A 23265-nucleotide genomic window follows, 5' to 3' on the forward strand; every position below is an offset into this window, starting at 1 on the left:
TTCAAGCACCCAGTTACAAGATGTTAGCAACAAGCACGGTACTGGAGCGCTTATAGCTCAAACAGTGCTGTTTAAGCTCACCTTTCAGAGCACAGCACCCTTGGGCTGCCACGGAAGGGTGGCAGCCACCAGCTTTAACTCAAAGCTTAGCAGGAGAAAAAAAAGCAAATGGATCCAGAAACCTCAAGGACAGGCTGGAATACTGCATCTGGCAATACTGTTTTTTGCATGTTGTCGCTGTTAAAGCTATTCCTGGTAAGCCATGCAGGACAATTTTCTAGCTGAGAGCTAGAAGCAGTGGCCACCACTCCAAGGGGGCAAGATACAGCAGATTTAACCACAACAGTCTCTGGAGCAAGGTGCAAATGCACTGCTCAAAACAACTAACAGATAACATGAGAAGTTCAGATGGGAGGGGGAGGGGGAGGGGGATTTCTCATACTAACTAAAGCTGGATACACAGGAAAGAGCTAGCCAGCCCCACTCCAAGGTGGGAGTCCAACCTTGGGTCTAACCGTGTTCATTTGTACTTATCTCCAGAAAATTCCCAGGGAAATGCCTGGAGCCTTGAAACAGCTCTTTGAGATCTTTTATCCTTGGGACCTATTTACCAGGGGCTTTCACCTTGCACTCTGCCCATCTATGTGGGAATATAGGATCCTTGTGAAGCGTTTACAAGAACGTTACCATTACCTCTTGTCAAAAGGAGTCCTGACCAGGACACAGGACCGTTTAACAGAGCTGAATTCCAGCAAGATGAACCATGTTGTGCCTTTTAGGGAAGAGCTAATTAGTAGAGAGCTGGAAAAATATATATACTATTGACCAAATACCAATATAGCAAAGTACTGAATTTGCTGTTCTATCATCAAGATCTAATCTAAAAAAAAGGGGGGGGGAGAAACAAACTTAAGAAATAGCTTTTACAACTGTAAGCTTGTAGTACCAAATGCTGTATCGTTAAGTCTTTGGTATTGGCAGTGATTAGCTCTGCTGGCTCATGAGCAGTAATAATACTGCGTAACATGCCACAGGCAGCTTTGCTCTCTATCAGTTCTGTTTTTTCTGCGGCTGTGAGCAGCACTACAGAGGCAAGAATAACTGCTGCACTGTGCTAACTGCCCTAGAGACCTTTGCCAAGCCAAGCCAGAAAGGTCACACTAGCAATAAGCCAAATAAAACCCAACTAATTTAATGGTGAATGCTGCAGGAATTTTCATAAAGCTTGGCAGGAAAGATGAAACCTTCCATTTCCTTACACAAAGGATTGAGAGCAGCAGCTCAAGAAGCTATTTCTCTGCAAAAGCCATCTTTCCAACACTGTGTTCTACACTTCCTCTAATGCTTTAAAGCGGATCCGCTGAAGGCAAATACATGAGACCCAAAAGGAAAAAAAAAGACATGTTTTATCTGAAAACACATTTTTGTGATTTATTAAATCTGTACATACATTTAGCTAGTACTGTTTTCATTAACACATTTTAACCTTTCCTTGTTTGTTCTCCATAGACCCTCCCCAGGTCAGCAATCCGCTCTACTGAATAAATGGAAGGCAAAGCCATTTGCCTCACTGGTATCCTGAACAGCAGCGGTTCCATTCAACCTGGGAGACTCAGCAGCCAAAAGGCAAGTTTGATTTTTTTTTTTAATTTAAAATTAAGCATTTCTGTTCAGCTACTGTGCATGGAGCTGAACATCCTGTTTAAAGATTGTTAGTCCTAGAAAACTCCTCTCTGAAAGTGTGATCCAAAGTTAGAGACTTAACAGGTACCAAAGCTATAAGAGAACAAGCTTCTTGTATGTTGCCTCAGAACTGCAGGATTTTGGCTTATGCTGAAGCTCTTTACCAATTTAAACTCAAAGTTGCTCTTCATCTCTTGTGGAAAAATGTTTTATTTTGTTACTGGACAAAGCTATTGGTGCTGAAAAACAGCAGTGATTGTTTAGTTTATGATTTCACTAGGCATCAGGAGGTTCTGTTAAAAACTACACTTTAAATCTGTTAATCTAGACAGCATTGTGCAAGTCCCAAGTCAATATAAAAACAATGTTTTTAAGGAGATCAGAGAAAGCTCCTTGGAAATGCATGGGTGGGGAAAAAGATCTGGACACTTCACTTTGGATTGTTGTTTTCTTGAAGATTGCCAAAACAAAAAACAAACAAAAAACCAAAAAACACACACACACAGAAAAACTTCCCAGAACAATCTGAAGATCCAGAGACCTTGGCCATACTTCTGCCCTCAAATATTGGCTTCATCATTACAAGTCAAATTTGCAGTTTCTTCCACTGAATGTGTTTTTTCCACATCAAATCACAATAACTAGCATTTGTAAAGTGCTTTGAGATAGTGCTTTGGAAATATTAACAGTTAAAAGAAGGGCAGAACATCCATTAACAGCTCCTGGCTGATTATATTACTACTCATCTTTTCTCACAGTAGCATCAGCGTCTTCTCCTTTCAACTCCTATTAACACAAAGAGTAAGGTGTCAGTGTTGGAGATGGCAAATGTCAGGCAGGGGGAGAGCCTGCAGGGCAGTGAAGAAAGGATGTACTGGAACACATGAAGATGCCTTCCAGAAAGAAACTGAAGCAGAGCTCCAGAAAAAAAGATGGACACTTAGTTCCCAGCCACATCAGGAGAGTAGCATCTCACGCAGACACCACATGCACAAAATTCTGCATAAGGCTTTATGCAGCTCAAGTATTTGCTAAACAAGGAGAGGAGCTGGTGCTAGTCTTATAAAAAAAGATTATAAAAAAAGACATGTTGATGCTTTTTGAGGGGGGATGAAAAGGACATAATGCTCATTAGAAGCTATTGCCTGAGGGCTGTTAACTACTTAGTAGTAAAAACCTGCTACCTTTTTAGATAACAGTAACGTCTCTAGTTAGCAGCTTCACAAAAGCAATTCTTGTATGAATCCATAAAGCTTTCCCAGATGTTTAAAAGGTTTTTCCACCATAATTGCACTTCAAAAACAAATAGCCACCAATCCATATGCACTCCCCCAATCACTTCCCTCAATTTACAGAAGTAGAAAGAAAAGCTACAATTATTCACTGTCCTACAGCTATCAGGATTTGAAAGGTTTGATTTAGGTAACTGAAGAAAGGATGCAAACATCCAGTTTTCAGACCAGGACAATTGTGCATTTTTAAAAAAAGAGCTGGCTTCACAGCTTGGCTTGCATCGGCTTCAGGTGTTTGTGGAAAGACTCATGAACCTGTAAGAGGACAAAACAGTGATTATATCAATATAAGGCCCGAGTTTTAAAAATATTTAGTTATTTACATCTTGCAGTGTTTTTATACTAAGAAAACCTCAAACATTCGCTTTTGGGATAAAAGGACAGCAGCCAAACACTGAGTGTCTGCACAACATGGACAGGATGGAGAAAATAAGCCCAGAACAAGTAGTCTCCCCACTACCACTTGTAAGAAAAAAAGCTGTAAGACATTTCATATCTATATGGAGTTTTAATTAACAGAAAACTGGTAGAGGTCTCCCAAGAGGATTGCAATGAACCACGTAAGCCCCACAGACTTGGGAAGCATGAGAAATTGAGCAAGCTCTGGTGGGATTTGATTGCAGTTGATGTACAGTCTCTAGTAGCCTATGGTAGGAGATGCAGTCAGTCCAAATCAAAGAAAAGCAGTAAAGGTTACAGTGACAGGATTTAGAGTTCTGTTTCGGCTAACAAAAGAGGGACACACCAAACTCCTCTCAGCTCAGTTTCTTCTTTTTTGGCTCCGCTGCAGCTAAAGTCTGAGGGCAGATATGCAGCACCTGACATTTTCAAAGGACTGCATGGGACCAATTTATTTCCTTCCACAGAGTCACTACAACTGCCTGAAGGCACTAGAAGATTTGCCAGAAAACATGCAAGGCTTTCTGTCACTACACAGAACTAAAAGCAAGTGATAATTGCTTTCAAATTCAACGAGATCATCTCCAATTGTTTCTCTGGGCAGGGTGCGATTTGCTCTCCCAACTGAGGGACTCAAAGTATCCCACAAAGGACTGGATGTGAGGTGCATTTGGGAGAGATGTTAAAGAAAGCATGCTGAAAGCAGGGGGGGCAGAAGCAGCTTGCTAGTTTTGGTCCATAATCACTAGTGACTTTTTTCTGATCAATTACCTGCTGAGATCACTGGATCAGCACTAACAACCCTAAATTAAATTATTTCTCTGGGCTCACACGACCTAAGAGGAAGAAATAAGGTTTCTTTACCTCTGTTCTGTTCAGTGGGGATTTCTTTGCCCACTCAAACATGGTCTCATAGATATTGCCATCATACCGGCCAAGCACAGACCCAAGATGATCATCACGAAAATCAAAGGAGTCCACCAGTGCTACCGCATTAGGACGGATTACAGCCAAGAGCTCCTTCACACGCTGGTTCACTTGATTAATTTGGGTATCTGTCAAAATACCCGCCTTGGGAAAAAAATTCAGAAGGTTATCAGAAGAGTATGCAAGTCACAAGAACCTTCCCCCCTTCTCCCCCAGTCTAACCTAGGTCGGTCTTGCTTCACTGAGGAAAAACAGCAGTTTATGAAATATTAGCTTTTTAAAATTTTTTTAAAACTTGGTTGTCAACGGGAAAACAAACTAACCCAGAGAGATACCAACTCTGCTTCTGGTGAATCACAAAGGAAACTTAACACAAGAGCCTTCCATCAGAAGCGCACTGCTACTGGCCTTCTGGAAGTCAACAGCAGAGAACTGATGCATAAGCATTCATGCAGCTTTGTATTTGAAGTACCTTTGTGAAGAAGACTCTAGCCCTAGGAATACGACAGCGTCACTGACCTGCAGAAAATCCCCTGTGTTCTTACTGATTCCATAGAGCGCATACAAGAGGCACAGCTCAGTCATGACAGCACGGACAGCTGCATTACTGATCTCCGAGAGCTTTGCTGTGAAGAGCTTCACTATCACATAGTGACAGTGTGCCTAACAAAAGAGATAAAAGGAAGACGAATCAGGTTCATGAAAGGGTAAGAAGCTCCTAGAGCACTCCTATTTATTAGATTCATCACTGACCTCAGATGCTCGCACAAGATCAACAGAAGTCCTGTTCCAGGCATCCTCCTTGCTCTTTCTGTGATTCAATTCAGCTTGCAAGTTCTTTTCTGCAGCTTCTACAAGCCTATTTCACAAAAATGGGAAGAAGAGAGAAACAGGTTATATAGTGACACGACCTCAACAAGATTATTACCCTGAATTCACAGAAATTTCAGTGTAACACATCAGGAAGACACTCAGAGGCCATGCACTGTGACTAAGTGCATTGCTTGGAGTGAGTGCTTGTAGCTCTAAGGCCAGTATGAGGGCTGCAGTTAGAATACACAGCAACAGACAGGTAAGATGACATTTGACAAGACAGATGTAGTAGGTATTCAAGCACCATATCTACCTTTTCTACTCTCACTTAACCCTTCCTGCACAATAGGCTTTAATACGAGGATTGTTTCTCTCCAGATAGATCACCGAGCAGTTTGAGCTATGCTCGTACTTGTATGTTCGAATGTGCTTTGCACTTAATAAGAAAAAGATACATTTGAAAACAGAACAGGGAGCAGAGAGCAACTTAGGCTGTTATGTACTCTCTTAACTTCAAAGCATTTAACACTGGCCTGACCCAATAACGGTCATCGCTTCTTGAAAACTAACACCTGGAGCAAAGCTTTGCCAGTAACAGCTTGAGAATCTCATATTAAGAGGGCAGCACATCACTACCATCTCCCAACACATGCTTTTATTACTGCTTAATAGCTCAGTCTGATAAATGTGAACTCACCAGGCAGCACGCGCTTTGTAGGCCTCCACCAAACTGACTGGATCATTAATACGCACAGTCACAGGCCTAGCAGCCACACGCTGTGGCTGAATGCGTTGCGTGGAGAGATCATTAAGGTAGGACACCATACCAGTAACCCGCTGACCAGAAATAACTTGCGTGTAGCTTTTGACAAGGAACCTGAAGATAAAAACAAATAAATTCCTTCGTTACGTTGCTCATTTGGACAAAGAGAAGTCACATTAAGTAGGGTCAATCTAGCAAAGAATAGTTGTAGGCAAAAGCGTGTATCAACAAGGCAAGGAACAGAGGTGGAAACAACAGTTTCGTGGTAGTATAGGATAGTCTAGATACTTTTCTGCTCATCACTTCTGGCACAAAGACCATAATGCCACGGCAAGAAAGTTTCTGGATGGAAGCTACCACACCTCGCTGTCTGCAGCATCATGACTGTGTTTTCTCCCTCATAGGTGCAGGATGGGGTGAAGGTAACATAGATATCAGGAAGGCCACTGCAGCGGGAGTAGCCATGGCCACCACATGCCATTCGACATTCCTCAATACCAGCATTGGCAGTCCAGGAAGTGAATGCCTTCAGCCCCGCTGTCAGTGCGTGGAGCTGATGGACAAAAGCAAATAAGTTAAGATTCCATTCTTGCATATATCCTGCTAGGAACTGCAGCTCCCAGAAAAAACAAACAAATAAACCAACCAGCCCCACCCATCAACACTACCTTCCCATTGTCCAACAGGGTCCTGTTTCTCTTGTAAAGACTCTTTTTTCCTGAGCCCAACAATTCATGGGAAAGCCTCTGTACACGTAAAGCTCTTTTAATCATCTAGCCCTTTCTGCCTCTATGCATCATTCATTAGAGCATGAATCCCATTAGCCTTCTGCACCACCCATCTACTAGTCTTTTTGTACAAAACTACTTTCAATTGCCTTTTGTGATATTATTTTCTCAAGCAGAATCCCTAACCATCAACTGAAAACCGTTACATCTGACAATCCTAATCCCTCAACATACTACCAAAACTTTGATCAAGACACCAATTCTACTGTAGTCATTTGGAAGGACTATCAAGAAGGCACAAGCACAGGCACAAGACCAGTCTTAACTCTACTTCCAACTAATACACCATCATTCCTAAAAAGGCACTTTGCTATTCTACACACTAACCTTCTTACCATGCATTGCTTCCTGTATCTTTGTAAAACACTGCAAGATGAATAGTGCAAACGGAGGTAGAAGTCACCAGGACTTACTGGACTTACAGTTGTTGGATCTAAAAAGCGTAAGCTAACTCACGAGTGACAGCCTAAAGGCTTGATGCCTTGTCTCCCACACCGTAAGCAAATCTTACTTAAAAGCATCAAAAGCCCCCCGACTTCCAGACACAGTACCTCCGGCAGTTCACTCAGATCCCCTTCACTGATGTCTCCGCTAATACGATGATAAGTGTCTTTAATGTAGGCTCCCACAAAATGAAAAGCATATGCTGTTGCCAGCAGAGGAAAGAGTTTGTATTGTTGGGTCTGGTAATCCAAGATCTGGGGTTCTGGCTCCCTAGAGCAGAAAACAGAAGAGTCAGCATGCCAGTGGCTGGCAAATTACTGTAGAAGTGCTGTTCAACTCCAAGCGACTTCTCCACTTGGATAGTGCAGGCTGCATCAAGTCAGAGTATCTAAGGCCACAGAGCAAAAGCTTCTGGCACAAGGAAGCAGAATCTGGAAGTCAGGAATAAAAGATTTCCACCTCTCAGGGTGAAGCAGTGTTTTACAACTCTATCAAGTGCTAAGGAAAACAGGATCAGTCACAGTCCCCCTCCTTTCCACAGCATTTGGTAATTCCACCACGTGACTTGGACTGCTTCTCTATTTCATTGCACTTACCCTGCCTTTAGCTCAGACTGGTGTCTCACTGCACTATAGCGAATGGCAATGGTACAAGCCCGGGACAGGGAGCGAGCTGAATCTCCTACAATGATGGATCGGATGAACACCATGGTCCCATAGGTCAGCTTGTCATTGAGCGGTTTCACATAAGTGCCGTCTGGTTCAACCTACCAAAAAAATAGTCTACTGATCTTTAAAGCTTCCTCCCTTTTACACGTTCACATTTCAGCCTCTGAACTCATCAAGTAGCACTTACAAGCAATCTACAGTCTCGCTGGTACTTATCTAAGAAGCTTCTCAAAGAAAGCCCAAAATACCATAGTGAAAGCTTGCCAGCTGAGTGGGTGACTGTTTTCTCTGTTCCTGTTTACAGTCTTTGGGCAGGAGCTAGGGGCACAGTCTTTTGAATCAGCCCTAGAACAGTCACTATAGGTCCATCCCTCCTACGCAGTGGAACTACCTGCACATTTCATACAGCAATTGGGGACAAAGCGCAACTGAAGAAATTAAAGCAAAATGGACTCGTTTGCAAGACAAGACAAACAGAACAGGGATGTTCTATAGAAAGGAACTTCACAATAGCCAACAATCCGTTCCCGTTTGGAATAAAATGCAGTGACTATGCGAGGACAGTTCATGAAGCGAAGAAACCTTTCCTGGTATTGATGCCATCAGGCAACAGAAACAAAGAGAATGCAGATACTGGGATAAATTGTCAATTTTTTTTTTTTTTTTAAAACCACACACAGCTCAACCACCATCACTCAGGACAGTTCAGAGTTAAATCAGAAGTTCCAAAGGAGGTGCTTCTGGGGCCAGACCAGTAAAGTCTGGAAAAAGTGAAAAAGAGGTTCCCTTCCCCCACTAACAGCAGCAAATTGGGGTTGGATTTACCCAGCTAAACAAGGAGTTAATGACATGCAGAGTTTAAGGTATTACTCAGCCAGCCACAAGATCATTGAGGTGTTTGCTTCTAACAGCATACGCTGAAGTTCCCTGCTTTACCTGAGCATATTTCATCAGCATGTTTTCCCGAGGAATTCTGAAGTTGTCCATTTTCAAGTAGCCATTATCCATTTCATCATAGCCAAATTTTGGCCCAATGTCACCCACTGTAATACCTGCCACCGACAAAACCAGTTGCATTACCCAGCAGGCATTAAATACCACACAAGAGGTTCAAGCTTTCTCCAACATGTAGACCGCTTAGTTTTCTAGAAAGGAAGTCCTGGCATTATTAGGAATCACAGCTAGCTAGGGGCCTTTATCTTTGTGAGGCAAAAGCAGGGGTCAAAAGATGGGAATCTTTGTAATTTATATGCACACCTCCATAGTGACACAGAAGCTGTCTCTAAAGCCTATCCAGTTCCCTTTTAGCTAGAGGATGCTGAAAGGTATTCTTTCCCTTTCAGAAAGCAGAAGGACGTGACATGCTGCCTCACAGAATACCTCGTTGGGAAACACTGAGGCAGAATCAAATTCCAAATTAACCTTCACTTCAAAAACATGAGGCTAAGCTGACTTAGTGGTGGTCCAATCACAGATAAGGCTCCTAAAGTTTTAAGCCCTCTGACCTACAATCTACTCGCTGAAATCAGCTAGTGAAATAAGCTGCGTACATTAACAAGACACATGCAGCTGCTGAGAAAGCTGAAAGCGGGACAGAAACAGATCTAATGCTTCCAGGAGTGCTAAATCTACCACACAGATTCTTACCTGGCAAAGGTTCATGGGTGCCCAGCTGCCGTATGGGAACAATGAAGGCATGCAGCCCTTTGCACTGACCCTGAGTGTAGAGCTGAGCCAGAACAATGGCATGGTTGGAAGTCTTTCCAACTGCAAAAGGAGCGAGAATCAAAGAGAATTAATGGACTTAAATACACAGTCCTCGTTCCTTAAAGCAAGATCTGAGATTACATTCACCACACCACGTATTAGAAAAACAGATTTACAGTCCTGATTAACATCTCAGTTTTACGCCTAGATAAACAAGGTTCCCCAAGTCATGAAATTACACACTGTGATTCTCTTGACTATACAATACTAAGTCCTTAAACCTCCCAGTGAAGCCAAAGGAAGTTCTGCCTAACTGCAGGCTACCTCAGACACTTCAAATATAATTTTTTGATCTGTTGTATCAAAATCATTACAAACCCATACAAAATGAATGATTCAGAGAAACAATCCAGAGCACAGATAACCAAAAGTTTTTTTTAAGCTCTGATAAGTCTGCTAGTTGGCTGAAAACAAATTAGCAAATTTACACAAAACTTCGGATCAACTTTCTTCACCATCCTGTAGATGCACGACATCACCTCCTCAAGTTTTTCATTTATCTTCCAGACTTAAGCATGCAAGAGCGTACTTACGTCCACCTGGCCACCACTTAATGGAGGTCACAGTGGGGCTGTTGAGGATGAATTCCTGGGTAGCAGGGTCATATGTGGCTGTGGTTTCTAGGCCCCGAAGATGAGTTCCTGAAAACAAGCAAGCACATTGTGTTTTGACAGAAAGTCAGTCACAAAATAGACAAGGACAGAATTAGACAACGGAAAGCTGAACTCCAGTAGTGATGGACAAATTTTAACTTTGCCTTTTAGGCTATACGAAGGACTAAGTATCAGCCAATTAAGAAAGAACAAGGGAAAAGTCAGGCCATATTCTGGAACCTGAAGCCCATTCTCTAGACTAGTTTCCAAGCACCTCTAATCTGACACTTTTTTCCTATTACACACCACGAGCACTTTCTCAGTGAAAAGGTCCACAGAGGCATACTCATCTACTTTGACTAAAATTTCAAACTGATTAATTGTAAAATAAACATTATACTTTTTGGCCACAAGATGGAATAAGTAGCGCCCATCATCTCTTTATTCCCTCACCAGCCTACATTCCCCTCACTTGATAGAGCAATTTCTCCTAAACAAGATCATCCATAGCTCCAAGAGCGCAACTAATAGCATGCACATGCTAGGTTACTGTGGCAGTTAGATGAAGAGACTGCAAAAAGACGAAAGCAACAACTCCAGTCTCTGCTGTTCTCTGCCCCTAAATCTTCACTTCACAATTCATGCATACCTGTCTTACCAAGTGGCATTTCCCTTGCATTTGTGACCAATCACCATGTCTTTTTTTTAAGTTTAAACTAGATGAGCTACAAGCACTCCTGACAGTCCAGACTGACAGAGCAATACAGAGCCAGGGACGCTACACAAGCGTTTCACCAAGAAACAGGACGTCACCTCGAGGCATTCACATAATTTTTCCAAAGTGTGGAGCTTAACAGCAGCATTTCCACAGGCAGCTTAACACAGGCTTACTTTCCTGGTGGGGTTCTTCAAATCTCACTAGATGCAAGAGATTCTCCAGACTTGCGGTTATTTTATACTTCGTTCAGTCTTTACACTTCACTTCAGCACAAAGGTAGATCCCACTCATTTTTAGAAAAAGAAAAATTCTCACCAGCAACTCTCAGGTGTCAAAATTAAAGTTTTCCCAAGGCATAGCATGCTCCCTTTGAAACTTGGATTAAAAAAAAAGTTGCAGTCACAGTACTGCTGGAGTTATCACAATCCATTTCAAAGCTCGAAAGCAAAGCAATAGCAAAGAATGAAGTCTACTTGAGACATAGCTAATTAAGAGAAACCATTTCATGTTCCAATTAGAAAGAACACATGGAAGCGAACTAAGGAGCTGGGGGAATAAAGCCCCTGCAAAACATGGGCAATGGAACCAAGTTGTCCACATGTTCTCTGATCCAAGGTCATTCCCAAGTTGAAAAGCAGCTCTTATTTTTAGCATCTCTTTCAGGATCTTAAAGCTCTGTCCTTTTATCTTCACATTGAATGCTAAGTAGAGCAAAGCAGAAATCACTCTGGAAAGAATGGCAAGCGTAGAAACAAATGGATACCATCACATTAACACCACCATACCCACATACACAAGGTGTTTTATTAAATCATCTGCACTCGTTTGAATAGTACAAGAGCAGCACTCAATATGCTCATATATAAAATCACAGACATCGCAAACTCTCCCATAGGATCAAAAAGGTCAAGCAGCATATGGTATTATGATCTATCAAAATTTTCAGAGGCAGTCCACCCTTCCCTATGGCCACAACTGCATATGTAAAGACTGTGGAGTAAACACGCACCATTTTTCCCAGGTAGGGAAATCCTTTGTACATAAAGCCATGTTTAGAAATAGCATTTAGGTAATGTACTGTACCATGGCCCATTTCGGTCTGGGCATAAGTGCCAATGATCTCCAGGTTCCAGGCAGGCATGAAGAAGCGATTCTGCTGTTCTGGGGTTGCCTGGGTGAGAAGGGTAGGAAGGAACATGCCCAGATGAAGGTCCAGAGGCTCAGGCCGTCCACGGTGAACAAAGCTGTGAAGAAGCGTCATGGGATGGGAGCGTGAAGGGAGTGTTATGGGAGGGAAGCAAGCATGAGGATTCATGGTGGAGATTCGGTTCAGAAAGAGAGAGAGAAAAAAAAAAAAAGATTCATGTGTAAATCAGAATTCAGCAAGCATATTTTAGAAAGCTAGAGCGCTGTCCTTTTCTCAGCTTTCAATTCTTCTGAAAAAGACAAATTATGCTTCCTCCAAAATAAACATGCTGCAATGCATTTCTTCCTAACCCTACAAAAAAATGCACTCGGCAGCAATCCTGTATTTTTGATGCCCTGTTTGACTGAAAGAAAAGAATTAATCCAAACCAAAAGAAGGAAGACCAAACACTTACTACAGTTCAGAAACCAGGGCATACGTAAGTTAAAAATGAGTTGAGTCAGACTGTCCTTTTGTTGAAGACACAGTCCAGTTGGATGAAGTAAGCCTTGGATTTGCTGGGTATTAAGTCCACATTTCTCCCTTCCTGCCTCCATGGCTTGAATGCGAAACCTGATAGAAGTTCCACTCCAGGCAGCTGGATGAGCTAGGTTTTCAATGAAATTTTTAAAAAGTCTTAGAATTCTTTAATTCACTTTTTTGTTTTGAAGGAGTACACACAAGTAGCACATATTCTAATATTCCCCTCCCAAAATTCCATCTGTGGTCTCTTGCCAACTTCTGTGTGTGTCTTTTTTTTTTTTTTTTTTTTAAAAGCTCCCTGAAAAAGGACAGTGCTCTGCATGTGTAAGTCAAAGTTGCGAACACCAATAACTTTGCAAGGCGGCCAAATTTTTCCATTCTGTAAATCACCAGCACAGAGTCTCTCCAACTAAATGTGTTTCATCAGAACTATTCTTTCCTCAAAGTTCTGGCAACCACGACCGGTCTATTAAGCCTCTGGATGTAAAAAAGTTAAATACTTTGTTAACTCTTCTTAATATTGATAGCTTTGAGTACTTACAGGGCCCCTTTTCACTCTTGTCCCTTATAACCCCACGGGATGGTAAAAATTACGTTTGACTACTGTAGGCTGCAGTCTCATAAGATTATTCCATTTGCATTTACTTGTGAGAAGGTTCTCAAAATATATTTACTATTTTTCAGAACAGTATTTACCAGCTTCTGAGAAATAAAAGAAGTGAAGCGAATAGCATTAGTCCTCAACGGGCAAGACTGGCAATGCTGCCTATAAGAAAGCAAAGCACTAAAACAGTTGGACTGTAGACTGTATAGAAGTGCTGATCTTCAAAGAGCTGTCCATCTGGCACATCCATGTATCAAATAACATCTTTACGTTTTTTTCTAAATGCAAGATATGCATTTTGGAAAGAGTAGTGATCTGAACTTGGCTTGAACACATTTGGCATCCTTATCCAAGTGGAAAGGATATGCTGTGTTACCTCTAAACATATATTAATATAAACTATAGTTTTATCCATCGAGCTTCCTAACTGTAATTCTTTGTATTTGTTTGTAGATGCCTAAAAACATCAACCATTTAAAAATAAACCTGGTAGCAATAAAGTTTTTTGACTGAACAGTCAAATAGTGGATTTCTATTTTAATCAGGAATACCAAATTTGAAGCTAGTTTAGTGCTTGTGAGAAGTAGACAGCTGATAGTCAGAATTCCTTATTTACAAGCTATAGAATAGGTGAAAGCAATGCAGTCTTCTCATAATTCATTTTCATCTCCTTTTAAGTCTGTGCTCTTTATGCTTTTATTTGGAGAGTTATTCACTATCAAATAGGTTTAAAAAAAAAAAAAACACAAACAAACCACCAACATCGGCCACCAAGCAGGGAGTCATTAAGACCAAGTTACTACCGATCTAGGCTGGGATTCAATTCAATAATCCAGAGGCTTGTTTCCCCATCACCGATTCCTAAACATCATGCTTAAAAAAAGTAATTAAGCAGAGCTTAGTGATGATTATTGCAGAGGCTTTACTGATGAAGTAGTTAGATACCCAACACTCACAGCAGAAATGCCATACAATTGCATTTTAATTATTTAGCATTGAAAGTACATTTACTTCATCATACTAGCACCGGGTTAGCTCTGTTAAGTTTCAAAATACTCATTTCTCACCAAACAGGAAAACTGCAAGTGAACTAAACCATCACCAAGCAAGAAAGTGCAATAATCTAGTATGAAACAGCATGTAAAAAGTCATTTTGGGGTGGATGTGTCTGATTTAAACAAGTTGGTGGGGGAAAAGCAAACAGAATTAGCAAGCATTTATTAATATCTAGTTCTCCCTTAGCTTTCCGTGTTGAGCTAAGTTTGCTAATTCCATCTCTGAAGCAGAACTGACGACAACATTCCCTCCGTTGCATCTCCTTGGAGTCTTTCAGCTAGCACAAGCAGCTGTAACTTAACAGGCAGGCAATTGGTATTACCATCTAACTTGAGCAGTTGTCCACCAGACTCGAACAGATTATGCTTTCCAGGTTCAGATGCCGGCACGTGCACTGAAGTCTCTTGATTTGTTAAACTCCACTTGCTGCTGTGTTTGACTTGCATACTTCCAGGTTCTGTGGCACAGGAACGTGTTCTTATCCATTAAACATTCTTCCATGTGAATAAGTGCAGGCAGTTTTCCTCAGTAATAGGAGTATGATTTTTCTTCTTCGAAACCAAGGCTCTTACTGTGAAATTATACAGCTGTAATGGAGTGGCATCTGGAAAAAGAACGCCTGGGGCAAAGCTTACCTTACTTTCACCAACATAAGTAGTGTAATTTCAGCATGCTACACTGCATCTAAAGGCATACTTCTGATCCATTTATGCAGACTGTCCATGCACTAAGAACTCTGCAACTTACATGCCCTAAATTCAGGTAAAAATGAAAACCACAGTACTGTTGACTGACACATCCCAACTAGTTGAACTGAAATTCAGACTCCCAGGGTTTAGAACAACCTCATCTTACAATAATGGTAAACAACTAATGAAGACAGTGATCAGCTCAGAGGTGCATTCTGGAAAAGACCAACCCAAGTCCTGTGATTGCTGGAAGGTGAAACAAAACAGTTGTCTGGCTGTTGGGCAGGAAACATTTAATGGTTAACCAAATTAACTGTTTTACCTTTCCCCTTTTAGATTTACCTATGGAGCATCAAATTATGAACTGGAGTTAGAGAAAAGAGTTTACCCATCGATCCCTGAAGGGAACTAACCATGTCCCATTTCGGTTTGGGCGTAGGTGCCAATTATGTTGACTCCATGGACCAGAGGCAGCCATTTCTCCTTCTGAGCATCAGTTGTTTGTGTCTCTAAGGTTTTTTGAAACATGCTGAAGTGGAGACCGAAAGGTTCAGGAAAAGAGCCCAAACATGTTCTACAGGAGAAAAATAGAGGGATCTGAATCTCAGTCTTACTGTTTGCATGCCCCTGAAAGGCTTTTCTCCAACCGTAGCATAAAATAGGTTCTCTTTGCCATTCCATTGATTTTTTTTTTTTGTGCCCCACAAACAACCTCCAAAGTTTGGAGACATCAGAAGCAATGCTAACGGAAAAAGAAATGTTTTTCAAGCATTCTATTCACCCTTGAACTTCTGCTACTGCTAGCTAACTAGAAAAAAATATTATTCTACTAAGACTCACTGGTAAGTTAAAATTGAGAGCATGAAAATCAGGTTATTTTCCCCCCCACCCCTTATTTCTCAAGCTTACAAATTCCACTAGGCTAGTGGCCTAGAACTTAGTGCTAGGAGCACTAAGTATTGGAAAGGAAAAAGCCTAGGTGACCCAGTGCTTCTTTCAGAAGAGCTCTGCAGCTCTAACAGCATCAGCTGTTAGATTATGAATTCACCTTAAATAAAACTTACTGTTATGGGGTACCGTGGGAGGGAACGTAAGAAAAAAAACCATATGTTTTAAGTAGATATACTTCATCAAAACAGAAGTTGTTTCATGACGGAAAGCTTCACCAATTTAGTAGCCATGATGATGGGCAAAGTACATGTCCAAATAAAACAAAACTCGGCAACACTAAACATGCTAGAACGTTTTGCTGTGTAAAAATCTATGGAGTAAGCGACAGCAATTTCCATTCAACATTCTGTAGAGCCTGAACATTTTTTTCATCTTCTACTTCCAATAGGTGAAAGGCTTATTCCATTCATACTTGAAGATAAGGAGCAAACAAATGCTCTGCAACTACCTGCCTGAAAACCTAGGTACAAAACTCTCCCATCTGTTCGAGAGATCTACAAAGGAAATACAACCTCCGACCTTGATCTGTTTTTACCTGCCAGGGAACTTATTTCTCAGGAGTTAGTTGTCAGCATAGGTCTGCACTGAGGAGCAGATGTTCTGTACAGAGAGCTTTTCAAATTACAGCAGCATTTGTGATTGGCATTTTACACTATGAATGAACACCTGGGAGCAGAGAGCAAATAACTGATGATTCAAAAACAGATTGCTGTACAGAAAGTGCCAAAAGCAGCCTTAGGACAAGAGATAAGAGGGACAGCTTCTTCAGCACCACTGAACCTCACATGGAAGACACTCATTTTAAATGAAACAGTTTTTAAATGGGCAAGACTGAATGAGCCAAGAACCTTTCCAGAACCAGAACTATTGTCATCAAGTAATCCAATACAGGCTATTAATGAACTAATTGTGCTCTAAGCTGGTCTGAATGGGGATACAGTGTATATAGAGTCCTTGGGATCAAGGCAGCCACTTCTCTTAACTTATGGAATACTTTCTGGTATCTCCCTTATAAATAGATATGCTGCAGTAAAACTTAACAGGCTCACCAAGGGCTTACAAATGCTACAAGGACAGGAAGACAGAAAGTGCCCCAACCTTGCTGTATTTTCCTACATGCTTTTTTCCTCCCCATTTACTCCAGGAGCCATATAGTAATAACAGCACCCTTTACTTCTTCACTGGCTAGAGCCTACTTCCTTATCAGCCATGTAATCCTTTTGCATTAGCAATAGTACCAAAGACAGAGATGGCTATAGCAAGTTTCCTTTTTTTAAATTAAACTAATAAGTATGCTATCAATAATAAGTAACAAAACAAAACCAGTAACAGCTAGAACTGGGAAGAATAGAAAGAAAAGATGAGTGGGTGATCACGCTCTTAAATGTTAAAACGCTGTTTGGTTAAGAGCCACGTGAAGTCAGCAGGAGCCAAGATGCCAAGAACCTTCACAAGCAATTCCTGTTTTCTCTTGACAAAGGACAACCAGATAAGAGGTACTATCTGTGGAACAGAAGAATAGTTTTCTTCTTTTTCTTTCTCTAAACTTTTACCCCTGCCTCTCCCAATTTCTTCCCACTATCTACACAGCCTGAATTGCATTAACTGTTGATGCTATTAGCTACGTCAAGACTGAATGTGGCTGGTTGCATCTAGCACTAGCAATTTTATCAATGACCACAGATGTTCTGTGTTAATCTGAAGTCAGATTTGCCAAGAGCACCACAGTGAGTCAAGAAGGCAGCTGCAGTTCCAAATCCCCTTACAGGAGAGGAGCGTAGAATAACATGCTACTTGGGCAATTTAGATCTTTCCAGACATCACAGCAGCCAACACCACCCATATTACTAAAAGGCACTTGTATTTGACAGATTAATCTAGTATGATAGTATACCTATTGGGGAACAGTACAGTAGAAGTCTACGCTTTGAGATTTCAGATCAAAATGAACAATTGCAAAGACATTCTCAGACTGCAGAATTAGGCGACAGAATAGGATCACTTACTTTAAAACAAAGTCTCCTACCCAACTTTTCCAGCTTTCGCAGTTCCCAAGATCATTCTGAAGGAAGAACTGGAAGGATCTCCTCAGGGGGCAAACAGCAGGGGGTAACACAGCTGACCTGTGCTTACTGAGTTTCAGAGTTAACAAATGCCATGGCAATAAACTCCTTTACAAGCCATATCAAAAGAAAAACCCAAGTCAGACTCATCCATGCCACGTAAGCTTAGCAGCAGCTAGTAGGGCCCCATTAAGCTGTAGTAGCCTGGGACCCTATTACAGCTTCTGGTTGGATGTACTGAAAAGTACTCCTGGTTCTACCTTAAGTGCCAAAATGAGAAGCAGAGGCAAAGTCCCAAAGGGAAAGCGCACAATCATGTAATAACGCTCACGAACACAGGAATCATCTGTTGACTCGCAGCTCTCAGATCTTCTCTTCCATGCCCCAGTTTCTCCCAGCTGTTTCTCATTTCTTCTCTTACTTCTGTTTTCTTCAGTGAAAGCCCTTTAAATTTGAAGGTGAATTAAGGCCACCAGACCGCTTGCTTCAAAAAGCTGTATATCATGGACATCAGCAACCTTCCATTTTTCACGCTGACTTGCATTCTACTGCACTTAGACAGTGAAAGAAACATCAAATATTGGCACTTTAAGGCTGCTGCTCTTCAGAAGCCACAGTCAGTGATACCTGCAGAGCTGACGTGTGTTAAAGCACAGGAAAAAAAATGACGAGATAAGCAGCAATTAAAATGGCTTCTAAATATATTTAACAGGTCTCAAGTTCTGGAGCCTAACAAATCTGTTGTGGAAACAGGAAGGAGGAATATGCAGTTCCCAACACGTCACAGCAGCAACAGTTGTTTAGCCATATCTTCAGGGCAGCTGAAGGAAGCTTTTTTTCCTTCCAAGGCTATTCATACATCAAACTTTAAAGTTTGTCATGTTGGGAGACAAAGTCTGATTACGAAATTCTTGTAGTATATAGAAGCTACAGGAAAACGAGCTCGGCCTTGAAAAAGCTCACCGACAGCGATCGCATATGTGAGCGTACCTTTGTTTCCACTCTTAAAGGATGAATGCACGAGAGGAATTACTGTAAAACATCTTCAGCCTTCTTTACGCAGAAATCTGATTGTCAGTCACAAATACAGTTTTACAGTTGAATCAAGGACTTCAACCTACTTCATGAACGTCATTAAAGGCATGTCATAACACCATATCCATTCAATTTTCCAGTCTGGAAAACTGAATAAGGCCAGATACGTAGCAGAGTCCTTTCTCACAAACCTCTAGGTTGCCTTCTAGCTAACTAAGGTCTCCTCTGGTAGGTACCAACTGACATGGCTGGATATGCCAAAGAAACACTGAACTCCATCCAGTGTGCTTACTTAAGGTTAAGTTTAAATTCGGCATTTGAGAAAACGGAGAGAGATGTTAAAATGCAAATAAACTCAAAGGATGAAAAGATAAGCCTTTGATCTCTTCCATCTATTAACCACTAAGCCAGTATCGTCCCTTACAAACACTTCATATTGTAGTAAAGAATTCAAATCAAGCATGTAAACAGTATAGCCTGATATCATTCTTCTAGAAAATAAACCTCACAGGCAAAAACTGTACTGCTTTTTATTCTTCTACATGTTGTTAGCACAGAAGACTGAGAAATACAGTCATTCTGCATAGCTGCAATTAGCTTTGGAAATCCCGAGTATCTGCAGCTAGATTTAGCTCTGAAAATAAGTAAATCTTCCCAAGTATTTCAGTTGATTTCAGATCACAAACTCTGACCAGTCACATTTGACTATTCATATCATAAGATACGGATATATTACTTGGTAGCTACATAAAATATTTAGCACTCACCCATTAAAATTATGAACTGCTGACTCCAAGATGAATTTATAGAACAACAAAACTAGAATGTATCATCTGATTACTCCAGAAGAGTCCTGTTTTCATAAAATGCTGTTAGCAATGCTAACAAAGCATAGTATTTACATTACCCACACCATGGAAATTTGTCAGCTGAGAGACTGGATGCACTTGTCCGAGTTTTCTCTGCTAAAATAATTGAAAAAGCTTCCCTATCCCCTCCAGTAGGGAAATGCTTGCTTCGGACAAATTAACGTTTAACTTTCGCCATGCAGTACCTACATAACCTAATACAGTCACTGAACTTTCTCTTGTAATCATTGCTCACTGCTAACAGTTTTCAGAAAACATGTTTTACTTCCCACAAGAACTTTCATGACATAGTTCACACTGTTGAACAACAGCTCTGAAATTAACACTACAGCAGGTTGGACTAACTGGTCCCAATATCCATCCCCTGAGGCAACGAAAGCTTTCCTACAAATGTAGTTAGAGGGGGCTTATGATTTTAGTGGTGCATTCAGAACATATTTAGTTATTCAGGGTGCCAGAGGATATATTCACGGTCTTATGTTTGGATTTCTAGAGCTGTACAAACAGTTTTTGCTTAATTATATCAGTTTAATAAAACTAAGATGAGAAATATGTCAGAGCCAGCAAGAAAGCCCCCTGCAAGCTGGCAGCAATGCAACTCAGATGTAAAAGCAGCATTTTTAATTTACTTAACCCAAGGGCAACACTATCAGTTAAATAAAACGTCACATACAATAGAAAGCCTCTAGGTCAAAGGGAAACCACTATAACCCCAGAAGCTTGGAGGAGGGAGAAGGGAGAGAGAAACTTATAAACAAGAACTAACAAACGATCTTGAAACACTTTCAAGTATGTCTATAATGCATCTTTATTAGGTCTAAGTGCAAAGAGAAGTAATCAGCTTTAAGAGAGTCCATTAGAAGTTGCAACCTTATCAGATCTATTCAGAGTCAAGTTATTTCAACGTATATTCTTTCATTCCTTTTCACAAATCAGACTACCAGCCCTGTTATCACTGTTTTTTAAGTATATGGTGCAGAAGGTGTTATTTCTAGCCAAAAAAAAAAAAAAAAACCCTAAGAAAACACAATATTCAGGGAATCAGGGCGAGCCTTAAATTCATTGAAGCCAACTTCAGTGTGTTTTGGTGCAAGTCTAGATTTCCAGAGCAAACTAACGTAGGAGGAAGAAAAAGGCAGCTCTACTGTCCTTAGTGATGATAAAAGTAAATATAAAAAGCAAATTCTACAACTGGGTACCTTTTAAACCAGTAGATCTCCTCAGGATCTGCAATCCCATATTCTCTCAACTTCATCACCATCAGAGCGCTCTTCCTGATGGCTTGCTCATAACGTTGGCTACGGGAGAGGAAGTTCAAATCCTCATGCTGGAAGTCAGGGTCATTAATAACTAAGGCCTCTGGGGACAGAGCAGAAGAGAAGAGAAACCCAGTTTCCACAGGCCACAATAATCTTCATATAGCAAGTGAAAAGCATGAATCGTTTCTCATACTTCAATTAAAAATATCAGAAAGTTAAAAGCAAAAGCTAACAAGGTCAGGAGGAAGTCACAAAGCTCTTGGAGCATTTCAGAGCGCACCTCTTGACAACAGGGCGCTCTCACGTTTCTACACACAACCCATGTTTTAAACTAGGAGTACTCTGGACTTGGCAGGAGATTAATTCACTGATGCAAGAACTGCAGGGCCCTCAACAACTGTCTCAATCCTCACATAGCCCTTGTCACTGCAGGATCAGATTGCCTCATGAACTCTGATCTGATCGCCACGTAACTCCCTGAAGAAGGGCACAGCTGTTACTCCCACCACGCTGACTCAAAACCGAGGTACCTAGAGGCTACAGGCTTTTGTGTCCCCTTTGGCCCACAAGTTATACAATACCAGCCTCCGACAGTCCCACCCCAGCAAGGGCTGGGAAAGGAAAGAGGATGGCAGTATTCCACGTATCGGGGTTGTGAGCAAGGAACGGTTCATATTTGTACTGCTGGGCAAGTGTGCACTGGCAAGGAAAAAAGAGGGGACGGTTTCCGAGAGAAATGCCCACAGGAAGCTGCCTCTCAGCCCCACATCTTCCTCTGGAGAAAGAGGAAGGAAAAGGGCAAAAAGGGACACTGCTCTCTCTATCAGTGCCCCCCCCCCTTTTGGGAAGGGAAGGACAAGGATGTGACGCTGCTGCCCTCCCCTCCGCCCTGTAGGGAAAACTCCCCTCGGGCAGCCCCCCCGCCTGCCGCCCCTCTCCCCACAGGGTGCCCCCCTCTCTCCGCAGACCCTCTCCACACCCTCCCTCTAGGCCTCCCTCTCCTTGCAGCCCCCTCCCCAGGCCTCCCTTCCTCCCCAACACCCCCACCCCGGGGCCTCCCTCTCCCCACGGCTCCCCCTGGCACCTACCCCTCCCCACAGCTTCCTATTCTCAACCCCCCACCCCTGGGGGTCCCTCTCCCCGAGCCTCCTCCTCCCCTGTCCAGCCTCCGAGCCTCCCCTCTCCCCGAGCCTCCCTCTCCCTTGCCCAGCCTCTGAGCCTCCCCTCTCCCCAAGCCTCCCCCCTCCCCTGCCCAGTCTCCCCCTCCCCTCTCCCCGAGCCTCCCTCTCCCCTGCCCAGCCTCCGAGCCTCCCCTCTCCCCGAGCCTCCCTCTCCCCTGCCCAGCCTCCGAGCCTCCCCTCTCCTCGAGCCTCCCCCTCCCCTCTCCCCGAGCCTCCCCTCTCCCTTGCCCAGCCTCTGAGCCTCCCTCTCCCTTGCCCAGCCTGAGCCTCCCCTCTCCCCGAGCCTCCCCTCTCCCTTGCCCAGCCTCCGAGCCTCCCTCTCCCTTGCCAAGCCTCCGAGCCTCCCCTCTCCCCTGCCCAACCTCCCCTCTCCCCGAGCCTCCCCTCTCCCCGAGCCTCCCCTCTCCCCTGCCCAGCCTCCCCTCTCCCCGAGCCTCCCCTCTCCCCGAGCCTCCCCTCTCCCCTGCCCAACCTCCCCTCTCCCCGAGCCTCCCCTCTCCCCGAGCCTCCCCTCTCCCCTGCCCAGCCTCCCCTCTCCCCGAGCCTCCCCTCTCCCCTGCCCAACCTCCCCTCTCCCCGAGCCTCCCCTCTCCCCTGCCCAGCCTCCCCTCTCCCCGAGCCTCCCCTCTCCCCTGCCCAGCCTCCCCTCTCCCCTGCCCAGCCTCCCCTCTCCCCTGCCCAGCCTCCCCTCTCCCCGAGCCTCCCCTCTCCCCTGCCCAGCCTCCCCTCTCCCCTGCCCAGCCTCCCCTCTCCCCTGCCCAGCCTCCCCTCTCCCCTGCCCAGCAAGGGCCCCGGGGCGCCCCGCGGCCGCCGAGCCTCCCTCACCGATCTCCTTGCGGCGGCGGGTGCGCTCGGCGCCGCCGTCCAGGATGTGGGTGAGCAGCTCGGGCTGGAAGGTGGCGGCGGCGCGCTCCCTCCGCAGGTCGGCGTTCATCTTCATCCTCGCCGCGGCGGCCCGACCGCGACCCTCCCGCACCGGCCTCCGCGCCGCCGCCGCCGCCCGGCCCCAGCTCCGGCCCCGCCCCCGCGGCGTC

The 23265-nt window shown here is 43.3% G+C and overlaps 1 protein-coding gene across 5 annotated transcripts; it reads right to left on the reverse strand.

Moving 5' to 3' along the window:
* Nucleotides 1–1404: 1404 nt before the first annotated feature.
* Nucleotides 1405–23259, reverse strand: ACOX1 (acyl-CoA oxidase 1). 5 transcript variants are annotated; one of them, XM_068914139.1, is made up of 15 exons: nucleotides 23057–23249; nucleotides 20991–21150; nucleotides 15287–15447; nucleotides 11939–12099; nucleotides 10078–10185; nucleotides 9425–9544; nucleotides 8714–8829; nucleotides 7706–7875; nucleotides 7217–7379; nucleotides 6240–6430; nucleotides 5812–5991; nucleotides 5055–5160; nucleotides 4821–4964; nucleotides 4239–4445; nucleotides 1405–3230 (listed from the first exon to the last, which is right to left on the reverse strand). In XM_068914139.1, exons 3-15 carry the CDS (start codon nucleotides 15349–15351, stop codon nucleotides 3180–3182), a joined length of 1782 nt encoding a protein of 593 aa, XP_068770240.1. In that variant the 5' UTR covers nucleotides 15352–15447; nucleotides 20991–21150; nucleotides 23057–23249; the 3' UTR covers nucleotides 1405–3179. The 5 variants fall into 5 exon arrangements, with proteins under 5 accessions (XP_068770240.1, XP_068770238.1, XP_068770239.1 ...); XM_068914137.1 differs by lacking the exon at nucleotides 11939–12099 and having other exon boundaries at nucleotides 23057–23259; XM_068914138.1 differs by lacking the exon at nucleotides 15287–15447 and having other exon boundaries at nucleotides 23057–23246.
* Between the last annotated feature and the right edge of the window lie 6 nt (nucleotides 23260–23265).

The sequence above is a fragment of the Struthio camelus genome, chromosome 19 (genome assembly GCF_040807025.1).
Source record: "Struthio camelus isolate bStrCam1 chromosome 19, bStrCam1.hap1, whole genome shotgun sequence".
Taxonomy (NCBI): Eukaryota; Metazoa; Chordata; class Aves; order Struthioniformes; family Struthionidae; genus Struthio; species Struthio camelus.

What these genes read in the sequence shown, in the direction of transcription:
- ACOX1 (XM_068914137.1), bottom strand. Translation starts at nt 23,171, where the DNA reads ATGAAGATGAACGCCGACCTGCGGAGGGAGCGCGCCGCCGCCACCTTC. An exon ending in ATCTGAGTGAACTGCCGGAG is followed by an intron (nt 6,431 to 7,216) that starts GTACTGTGTCTG and finishes TTTGTCCATCAG; the next exon opens with CTCCACGCACTGACAGCGGG. An exon ending in ATGATGCTGCAGACAGCGAG is followed by an intron (nt 5,992 to 6,239) that starts GTGTGGTAGCTT and finishes TTTTATCTTCAG; the next exon opens with GTTCCTTGTCAAAAGCTACA.